The sequence below is a fragment of the Semicossyphus pulcher genome, unplaced genomic scaffold, assembly GCF_022749685.1.
Source record: "Semicossyphus pulcher isolate SPU_LCO1_2020_fin unplaced genomic scaffold, fSemPul1.0.p SCAF_10, whole genome shotgun sequence".
Classification (NCBI taxonomy): Eukaryota; Metazoa; Chordata; class Actinopteri; order Labriformes; family Labridae; genus Semicossyphus; species Semicossyphus pulcher.
The window spans coordinates 21171904-21182893 of record NW_027211604.1 but is presented as its reverse complement, the minus strand read 5'-3'; the positions used below and the strand labels follow the sequence as shown (position 1 = coordinate 21182893).

At 38.9% G+C, this 10990-nt stretch overlaps 2 protein-coding genes across 2 annotated transcripts; one reads left to right on the top strand and one right to left on the bottom strand.

Moving 5' to 3' along the window:
• Positions 1-332: 332 nt before the first annotated feature.
• Positions 333-5327, bottom strand: txndc15 (thioredoxin domain containing 15). The gene is made up of 6 exons (XM_069673853.1): positions 5145-5327; positions 3955-4274; positions 2132-2278; positions 1589-1752; positions 1019-1149; positions 333-671 (listed from the first exon to the last, which is right to left on the bottom strand). Exons 1-6 carry the CDS (start codon positions 5239-5241, stop codon positions 475-477), a joined length of 1056 nt encoding a protein of 351 aa, XP_069529954.1. The 5' UTR covers positions 5242-5327; the 3' UTR covers positions 333-474.
• A 2637-nt stretch (positions 5328-7964) lies between these two features.
• LOC138597690 (E3 ubiquitin/ISG15 ligase TRIM25-like) lies at positions 7965-10071 on the top strand. The gene has a single exon (XM_069669184.1). The coding sequence runs from the start codon at positions 7965-7967 to the stop codon at positions 9297-9299; it is 1335 nt and encodes a 444-aa protein (XP_069525285.1). The 3' UTR covers positions 9300-10071.
• The last annotated feature ends 919 nt before the right edge of the window (positions 10072-10990 follow it).

Here is a 10990-nt window from a genome sequence, read left to right as displayed (position 1 = left end):
ATTTAGTGGACTACACTCCACTGTAGCTTCTTCACCTACCTCCCCATAATAAAATCCAGAGGTCTCATTCCCCACGTAATTCTGTGTTGTGCATTTCAGCGTGAAAAATACCATGTGTGGCGTGAGACCGTGAGAACTGGCTTAAATGCGTGAGTCTCACGGCCATAGCGTGAGACTTGAGACCCCTGATATAATCATACTTTTGTACTTTGTACCTTAGGATCATGGCTAAAAGGGGATATCTAATAAAAAAGCATAGAAGAGAAACTACACAGAATAAAGAAACACAAGATAATACCATTGGCTTTTTCAAATAGCCAAAATCAGCTACAAATTATTATATTCTTTATTATAAATCACAGTAGCACACATACATTTATTTTAATTATCACACACTTTAATAGCAAATTAGCAACTGTTAAATTTAATGACTAACTCTATCATTACATCCAATGACTTGCAGTCTTTGTATTTTCAGTCCTGGTGCTCGTGCTCCTGTCCCGGTATGAGCCAGCGGATGCTGTCCGTCCGCAGGATGGCGTACATAGTGAAGCCCGTGATGAAGAGGATAGAGAAGACCAGCAGCCAGTCGATGCTCTTCACCGGGACGCTGGGGAGCGGTCCGAGAAGGTCTGCATCCATCACGTTTCTGTCAGGGCCGGCTTCAAACCCTGTAAACGGTTTACCAGAAAGTACAGCATGATGATGAGTAGTGTTGTTGAAATTGTGGTTTCGAGGAAATGACCCTGATGAGAGTATATTTAGTGTTTTCATTACACAAATACATTTTTTCCTGTCCCAAAAAAGTATCTTTTGACCTAAAATATTATCCTACAACCATCAAGTCATGAGAAGTCATGTGTCAGACATTAACAGGAAGAGATCAATCAAAACTTAGTCAGCAATCGTTAAGCATTCTCTCAAGAGAATTCTGACTGTTTTTGTTAGAATCATTTAAGATGCAGTCTTACATATTTAAAAAAATATATATTTTAGACTGTTTATTCTCTGTTTGTACCTGTCTGGTTAGCAATGAAGGAGGTAAGCGTCTCCAGCGTTCTGTCAGTGTGGTTGAAGCGAGCCATGGGTTTGGCCCCCTGGAACAGCAGGATGTTGGGCACTGCCACGGTCCCAAACCGCGTGGAGAGGCTGGAGACAGACATGACACAATGATGATTCAGTTTTAGATATTCACCTTAGTTGTTTGTCTAGTTGAATGTACAGAATAATCATTTTAAACAAGTTCAGTGTTGATTGAGTCACTTTGAAAAAAATATTCCAAAAACAATAAACTCCAAAGTAAATAAATATCATAAAAAAGGCATCAAAACGTCAGTCACAGTCTCAGCAAAAACTGAAATGTGCATTCAACTTTTTCCAAGGCAAAGCAGATGATTAAAAATAATCTAAATAGGAGGGGACTATATGCACACTCAGGCCATGACCTATGATGAAATGCTGCCAAGTAGGCTATTTGGGAGGCCCAAAGCCAGAAAGGTAAAGAACCACAGGTGTAAGGGTAAAGACTCACTTACACGCAGGGAGGGATGATGCAAATACCATAATACCAGAAAACATCACCATTCACCTGCTGTGCTGTGAGGCATCCAGTGCCAGGAAGTACATGCAGGGAAACACTCGGGGTAAGGCGTTGAAGTGAGGTGCCAGGCTGGCTGAGAACTGGCACCAGGCGGTGAAGAACAGCACCACAGAGCACTCTGTGCTGTTAGCATTCAGGAACTCCATCAGATCCTGAGAGACAAGAGAAGCAGAGACAGACAGACATTTGAGGAACAAACAGTTACTTTGTGTTTTAATGGAAGTTATCAGCAGAGTCAGAGTCATGTACAAGAATGTGGCTAGACTAAAACTTGGTTTCACTGCTACAACAGGTAGTTAAAAAGAAACATTTCCGGTTTATTTCTGCATTGCCACATTCTTAAGTCTATTAATGAAGCTACATTTGATTTTTACAAAGGTGAACACAAAAATATACGAGAGGATTGGGCATAGTATGGATGAATGCTTAGGTAAATAATAGTCAGTTTGAAAGATGGAATAAGCACTAAGTAGACTTAAAATTCAGACAATGTCATTCAGATAAGTAAGCCTTAAAGGGCAGCTTGAATACCTGAGAGGCGTTCAGGACCTGCAGAGTGAAATTGTCCATTCCTGTGATGTTCCTCTTATCACAGTTCACCTTGTACGTCTTGGCGGTCTCCGTCGTGTTCTGCTCCTCAGTTGGCGTGATTTCTGCATGCACAATGTCAAGGGTGACCTGGAGGTAAACATTCAAGAAGAAGTCAGCCTCTGCACTACTGCCACTGCAAAAGAACTCATCACTGCGTGTTTTAAAGGACGTTAGCTGCATTAGGGCATATAAAACTGAGCTTCAGAACATAAAATGCAGACCACCTACTGCTGTGAACCTGCACAACTCCAACTATTAATATCAGTCTTACTTTTATTATCATTATTTCAATTGTTAATGTTAATCTTCAAACTGCTCGACTCCAACTGCTATAATTATTATTATCAGTCTTCCCCATTATCACTATTGTTGCTGCTAATGGCTATAACAGACCTGTTGACTTCAACTGTTTTATCATTTCTGTGCTGTTCTTGCCAATATTTCACATTTTTACAACTATTATTGACATTGTAACCATAAGTCTATATTATCTGTTGTTGTTGTTGTTGATCTCTTTGCCTGTCTCTATCCTGCATCTCCCTCTATCCCACTTTTCAGCCAATCCAGTCGAGGTAGATGTCTGTTCAACATAAGCCTGGTTCTGCTCGAGGTTTCTGCCTGTTAAAAGGAGGTTTTTCTACCATTGTGCCAGATGTTGCTAAGTACTGCTTATGGTTGATTCATGTTGGGTCTCTTTCTAAATGACAAAGAGTCGGTCTAGACCTGCTCTTTTTCTAAAGTGTCATGAGATAACTTTGGTTATGATTTGGCGCTATACAAATAACATTTAATTGATTTATTGATAAAATATTATCAATTTACTTTCAGTACTCATTTATTTTGTCTAATCCTTAATAAGTGGTTTGGTTTACAATATGTCAGAAATTAGTAGAAAAAAAGGCAGTGGCATGTCCAACTGCCCATGGCAGTTTCTCAAGTCTTGTTTTGCCAAACCAGAAGTCACAGACCCAAGCATGGTGTTTTAGCCTCCAAAAATGACTTAATTAACTGATCAATTATCAGTATAGTTGCAGGTTTCAGACATTATCACCATATGCAACTTGCATCATGTGCAATGACACTCTTCTACATCATTACCAATGCATTTTATATTTTCACTTATATTTGAGTTGTTGTTTGCATTTTATATTATTTGTATTGTACTGTATTTTTGGAGCTATCTGGCACTGTAATTTCCTCCGGGATTAATAAAGTTTTATCTTATCTTATAAGGCTCGATTTAGTCATTTTGCGTGTTTTAGCTTTGACTTTCTATGTATTCTCAGGGAGATCTAATTAATTTTCATAAGATATTAAAGTAATTAAAAAATCAATAAAAACAAAGAAGCGCAAGGAATATATTTTAAACATGCAATCAATATTGCCTATTGGACATATATTTTTTCTCCAATCATAAAATTTCCTTTTGATTTCCTCAACCACCTCCTGAAAGCCCCCCAGACACTCACAACAACAACAACTGACCTTGAACTTTATATATATTTTTAAACTTTGTATTTCTATTAAATATTTATAATCAACTGCTGTCACTGTGGAACTCTTGTTGGTAGTTTTTTCTTACAAATCAGACTGTCCTGTTTGTTATCTGCTTTTCAGTAGCTAGTGGGGCATTCTTAATCCGCAAACCTAATTTCAGTTACCTGCCAACCTTTACCCAGATTTCTGTGGAGGCAGATCTCAAAATCTTAATGTATAACATTTACAACAACTAAATTAATTTTACAGTGCTGCTAGCGATTGACCTGCTGTGTTGTCTCTGTGCTCCTCTCCTCCAGTGATGCTCCTTTGGCAACCAGGGCAGGTGAACCACACTGTGCACTGTTCTCATCACAGGGCGGGGAGAAGCCCGACTGGAAGTCTTTCACATTTTTGGGGAAGAGGGACTCGATGTCAGATGGATCGATGGGGGCTTCAGTGCCCAACACAGCATCTGCAATCTCAGCTGTCTTGAACTGCCTCTTCGGTAGAGAGTCAAGGTCTACTGACTCCACAAACTTGGGGCTATTCTCCAAGTCAGACACTGCATCCTGTGACAACTTGAGCTCAATTGACTCATCATTCTCTGAAAAAGTAAATTATGGATTAATAAAGCTCAGTAAAAAGCTACACTTGTCCTACCTTTTTTTATAGTGTACGCCACAGTGCAACAGATACGATTTTGGTAGATTTTCTGATGATCATCTCTGATTTCTAATAACAGCCATACTAATTCTTAAAAATAGGGTCACTCCTCATGAAAATAGCTGAGTGAGTGAGTCTCAAGAAAGGGACACTGAAAAAGTGAAGCCTGGTTCCAGACATTTCTAACACAATCCATGTCTCAGATGTTTTACCAGTGATTTAAATAGACTTAATTAAGTGAGATAAAATGGCATTTCAGCCTGATAATCAGGCTTGAGCAGCCAGAAAGCCATATGTACGTTCAGTTTTTAGTTAATACGGTGCACCTGGCTAAAACTAATGCAGTCATATATAACAGTCATGCAATAAATCCTACCTTCATAAAACATAAGTGTTCAGTTTCTGTTGATTCAGAGCTGATGTTCACATGATCCGAGTACTGTTAGCTCAAGCCAGATCCTGTCCAATATAAGCTAAAGCCTTAAAATCCTAAATTAACTTATTGTACTTCCTTACAAGCACAATGCTGCTTTACGTTGAGTGCATCACTAGCATCCCAATTTAAATCCGATATCAAGTTATAATGCGTTTATAACCTGTAATGCTGCTACATCTCATTGATTTACAGCAACCGATATGATTTTGAACATTGAAGAAGTTGCAACTGGTTTAGCTTTCATCTTGGTAAAACGTTAACACAACATTAAGACACCTACCTTTACATTAAGCGCAATAAACAGTTGTATGCTAACCAGATAGCTGTTGATTAGCACCATGGTTAACTGTCAGTCCGCAGTGTTCAGTCACTTACCTTGAGCGGCAGCAGACGAAAACCTCAAAATTTCAAAATGATACGACAAAAACAATAAAACATACGGGATATAGAGTTTTTTCAAAATACCCGTCATATTTTAAAATATAACTACAAAAATAAACGGTTTTCAAGACATATTTGAGATGTGCGGTTATCTCTTTTGGCTCATAGGAAAGAATGTTTCGAACTGTAGCGGAAGAAAATAAATGTAACACCTCAAATTCTGCTTCCGGACACTGAACTGACTTCCGGTTTATATTTTGTTGCACTAATTTGGTACATTAAGGTCTATTGATTGAAGTTGTAATATGCCGTATTTTTTATTTAAAAAAACTGGACAAATAGTATTATACAGAGGGAGGAATAGGGGAAATGAAAACCAGATTAAGATATTTAAATAATTCTATCCAAAAAGAATGATGAAAATGTCTATGATACGTTTGATTAAATTCAAGTGATCTCACAACATAATGTCAAATGATTTTTTATATATTTTAAGGTATAAACTGTGCTGGTTTGTGTAGTTTCAACATCTCCTTCGTATTCTCTGATTGTATTTATCTTTGATAGGCTACTGGTTTTAATAAATATTGCATCATATGGTAGTCCTGGTGGCAGCTTTCTGTTTCAGAGTTTGTTAGTGTTTGGTGTTTCTCTGTATGTATGGAGGATAGATATTACCACTGATGTCTTTTTGTAACCCTTGGATCCACAAACTCTCTGCTAATCTACCTACAAAGTACTAGGCTAAATTAAACATATATTGTCATACCTATGCTATCTAATTGTCAAGTTCAAAATCTCTTTCAGACAAATTTTGTTCCTGGGTAAAATAGTATCAGACACACTAAAACTCTTAATGTGTCTGATACTCCTCTTCCTGGAATGAGACATAACATTTTAACCCCACACAGACTTTGTTTCCTGGCTTGGTTCCTCTTGCTCTGACATTATATTTAGCTCTGATATTTGTCGCTCCCTCCCCTTTTCACAGATCTACCAGTTCAGAGATGGGTGTACATCTACTTTTCCTTAAAAACTACCCCTCTCTGTCAGAAGTGAGCGTATCTAAAGACTCTCAAAGGATGGATGATTGTCCTCTGAGCTCTTTCAAGGATGTGGCAGCAGCTGTGTCAGAGGTGAAAGATAAACTGCAGGCTGTTTTGAGAAGGAGTGTCGGACTGGGGGGAGAAAGGGGACTGAGTGAAAAGGGTTCTCCTTTACATAGTTTCGACACTGGTATTATCTCAAAAGCTGGTGACGATGAGCTTCAGGTTGTACGGGTATTAACAGAGCCCATACCCATTAGGGAAGTTTTGGTACCTCCCAGTGTAATCGGATGGCATCCAAGACGGCCCAGGACATCCTCAATCAATGTCACATTTCAAACTACCGTACCAAAACTAACGCCATGATCAGCGGCATTTGATCTTTTGGAGTGATTCATCTGTGGTGCTGTATGGTACACATCGAGGTATTTCTACACTGCAGAAGTGAAACATAGTGGGTGGGACTGTGATGTTTGTTTTTCTGGGAATGTATGTTGTTTGATTTGTTAGTTTGATGAAATTATGAGCTATAAAACTAATAATTAATTTTCTTTGGCATGAAGTTTAATCTGTCTCTTCATTGAGAATGTTTTGTTGTATTAACGAAGAGTTTTCACTATATACTGTTCTTGGTGAATATTGGTGCAAAATGTATGTAAACGGGCTTAATCGTGTAAAAAACAAAAAGACCAAATAACAGTCATGTTGGTAGAAATGGAAATCAGTCTATTTTAATTTTGTGTATTGAGCATGTGCTAATCAAATGTAATATAAAGTTATTGCGACACATCTTCATGAACATAGTTTGTATTATGTTGTAGCATGCACCTTTAGTACTGTACACACTGCTGTCTGCTTACTGTGTAACCTTTGAAACAACTTTGCTCATCTTCTTTAAGAGTGAATCCAGGGTTCTTTGCATGTAACACTTTTAGAGAAATGAGAGAGACAGTTTATTTAGAGAACGTTAAACCCTTCAGAAACAATAAAGAAAGACTTTGAAAGACAATATTTCAGCAGAATGTGTTACTTCCAGATTTATTACACAACTTTTTAACATTCCACAACAATCATGCAGGAATAAAATGGGAACAATACAAAGCTTTACAGGCTTCGGCAATCACGCTTACAACTGGGCTTCTTAAAAAGACTCAAAATGTCAGGTCATGTTTTAATGAATTTTGCAACATCATATGGTAGTCCTGGTGGCAGCTTTCTGTTTCAGAGTTTGTTAGTGTTTGGTGTTTCTCTTTTGTTATCATGTGCAGAGGGTAGATGTTACCACTGATACACTTCCTTTAAAAACTGTCTCATGTCTTTCTGTAACCCTTGGATCCACAAACTCTCTGCTAATCTACCTACAAAGTACTGAATTAAACACATATTGTCATACCTATGCTATCTAGTGAAGTTGCAAATCTCTTTCAGACAAATGTTGTGTCCTAAAGCTAAGTTCCTCAGTAAAATAGTATCACACACACTAAAAATCTCAGTGTGTCTGACACTTCACTTCCTGGAATGAGACACAACTATTAACCCCACACAGGCTTTGTTTCCTGGCTTGGCTCCTCCTGCTCTGACATTTGTCGCTCCCTCCCCTTTTCACAGATCTACCAGTTCAGAGATGGGTCTAAACACCATGTGATGAAATGTAAGAGCTGGAAAGCACATACACTGCAGATCAGTGAACATTCATAACGGACATGAGCACAACTTATCTGGAGCAGAAAGTGAAACTTATTGACATTCACTGTCGTGTACAAGAGAAATGGCGCAGCAAGTGATTCAGCTGGACCGAAAACTGAGCTGTTCAGTCTGTCTGGACCTTTTAAAGGATCCGGTGACTATTCCCTGTGGGCACAGCTACTGCATGATCTGCATTATCAACTGCTGGGATAAGGAGAATGAGAAAGGGGAAGGAGCACACAGCTGCCCTCAGTGCAGGCAGACTTTCACATTGAGGCCTGCCCTGGTGAAAAATACCATGTTAGCAGAGTTGGTGGAGGAACTGAAGAAAGTAAACCCTCAACCTGCTTCACCTCATCTTTCGTATGCGGGAGCCTTAAGCGTGGCCTGTGATTACTGCACTGGAAAGAAGCAGAGAGCCTTAAAGTCCTGTCTGGTGTGTATGGCCTCTTTCTGTGAGCAGCACCTCCAGCCTCACTACAATGTAGCTCTGTTGAAGAAACACAAGCTGGTTGAGGCCACTTTCAAGCTTCAGGAGAACATCTGCTCTCGCCACGACGAGGTGATGAAGATTTTCTGTCGCACTGATCAGCAGTCTATCTGTTATCTCTGCTCCATGGATGAACATAAAGGCCATGACACGGTCTCTGCTGCAGCAGAAAGAGCTGAAAGGCAGACAGAGCTCGGGGTGAGTCGGAAAAAAATCCAACGGAGAATCCAGGAGAGAGAGAGAGACGTCAAGGTGATTCAGCAGAGGGTGGATGCTTTCAATCTGTCTGCTGACGAAGCTGTGAGAGACAGTGAGAAGATCTTCACTGAGATGATGTCTAAAGTGAAGCAGCAGATCAGATCCCAGCAGAAAACTCAAGCAGATAAAGCTAAAGAGCTCGAGGTGAAGCTGCAGCAGGAGATCACTGACCTGCGGAAGAAAGACACAAAGCTGGAGCAGCTCGCACATACAGAGGATCATCTACTTTTCCTTAAAAACTACCCCTCTCTGTCAGATGTGAGCGTATCTAAAAACTCTCAAAGGATGGATGATTGTCCTCTGAGCTCTTTTAAGGATCTGACAGCAGCTGTGTCAGAGGTGAAAGATAAACTGCAGGCTGTTTTGAGAAGGAGTGTCGGACTTGGGGGAGAGAGGGGACTGAGTAAAAAGGGTTCTCGTTTACATAGGTCCGACAATGATATTATCCCAATGTTTACATGTGAAGATCTCCCAAAGGAATATTCTGCAGAGGCTGAGGTGGAGGTTTTACCAGCAGCAGCAGAGCCCAGCGGCATGAAGCAGAGGGGAAATCCCCATCAATTCAAATTGGATCAAAATAGAGATGATGAGTTCGGAGAACATTATAAGGTGTTCCAAAAACAACTGAGAAAATGTGATAAATTCAGAAAATTTGGCCTTTTGGATTGATTCATTTGATGTGCTGTACATTACATGTTGAGGTGTTTCTGCACCGTGCAGGTGAAACATAGTGGGTGGGACTGTGATGTTATTGTCTAGGAATTTTTGTTGTTTGGTTTGTTCCCTGAATGAAATGGTGAGATATAAAACGAATAATTTTTGTTGTAATTACAAAGACATTTCATTATATACTGTTCTTGGTAAATATTGTATAGAAAAATGTATGTAAATAGGCTTCATAATGTAAAAATCCCATTAAAAAATAAGTCATCAGTCTATTTTAATTTTGTGTATTGAGCATGTGCCAAATGACTGTAATATAAAGTTATTGCGACACATCTTCATGAACATAGTTTGTATTATGTTGTAGCATGCACCTTAGGTACTGTACACACTGCTGTCTGCTTACTGTGTAACCTTTGAAACAAGTTTGCTCATCTTCTTTAAGAGTGAATCCAGGGTTCTTTGCATGTAACACTTTTAGAGAAATGAGAGAGACAGTTTATTTAGAGAACGTTAAACCCTTCAGAAACAATAAAGAAAGACTTTGAAAGACAATATTTCAGCAGAATGTGTTACTTCCAGATTTATTACACAACTTTTTAACATTCCACAACAATCATGCAGGAATAAAATGGGAACAATACAAAGCTTTACAGGCTTCGCCAATCACACTTACAACTGGGCTTCTTAAAAAGACTCAAAATGTCAGGTCATGTTTTTTGGAATCACCTACAGACAACAGATCATGTGGGAATTTAATGCTAAAGAGAAATCAAGAGAAAAAATGAATAAAGTATACATTTTGAAATATATATTTGACTTCAAATCTTGCAGCAACAAAACAACAGGAATTTCACTAAATGAACCATGTTATTGGGTCTATTTAATGTCACCCACATTCAACACTCATCCCTTAATCTCTTATCCCTTCTGCAATGTCCTCCTCCGAGGGTCACAATCCAACATGTCAGTCCCTTTCATCGTGTAAACAAAACTCAGGAAAGACGTTTTTTTTTATGTTAGCCAAAATGTTTCAGCTTTCACAGCAGACATGCTGACCTATTATGTGAGGGAAGCACAGGCGTAACATTAACAGGCTATGTCTCGGTGTTTCAGTCAGCCTGAAACTGGAGCAGCTAAAAGGAATTCAGCCATTGACCATTTCATAATTTAAACCTGTGCTTTTCATGACGTGTCAAAATGTGTCCTGTGAAAACAAACAATGCATACTGCCTGCATGTTTCCCATCAGGCTTCACTTCACTTTATGCATTTAAATTATTATTGATTTTGTGCTGGTTTGTGTAGTTTCAGCATCTCCTTTGTATTATATGACTGTATTTATCTGACTGCTTATAATAAATATTGCAAGTACTAAATTAAACACATATTGTCATGCCTATGCTATCTAGTGAAGTTGCAAATCTCTTTCAGACAAATGTTGTGTCCTAAAGCTAAGTTCCTCAGTAAAATAGTATCAGACACACTAAATGTGTCTGATACTCCTCTTCCTGGAATGAGACATAACATTTTAACCCCACACAGACTTTGTTTCCTGGCTTGGCTCCTCCTGCTCTGACATTTGTCGCTCCCTCCCCTTTTCACAGATCTACCAGTTCAGAGATGGGTCTAAATACCATGTGATGAAATGTAAGAGCTGGAAAGCACATACACTGCAGATCAGTGAACATGCATAAA

Coding starts and splice junctions, on each gene's coding strand:
- LOC138597690 (XM_069669184.1), top strand. CDS start 7,965: ATGGCGCAGCAAGTGATTCAGCTGGACCGAAAACTGAGCTGTTCAGTC.
- txndc15 (XM_069673853.1), bottom strand. CDS start 5,241: ATGACGGGTATTTTGAAAAAACTCTATATCCCGTATGTTTTATTGTTT. Junction 1,753..2,131: donor AGGTCCTGAACGCCTCTCAG/GTATTCAAGCTG, acceptor CTTGTCTCTCAG/GATCTGATGGAGTTCCTGAA. Junction 1,150..1,588: donor GATGCCTCACAGCACAGCAG/GTGAATGGTGAT, acceptor GTCTGTCTCCAG/CCTCTCCACGCGGTTTGGGA.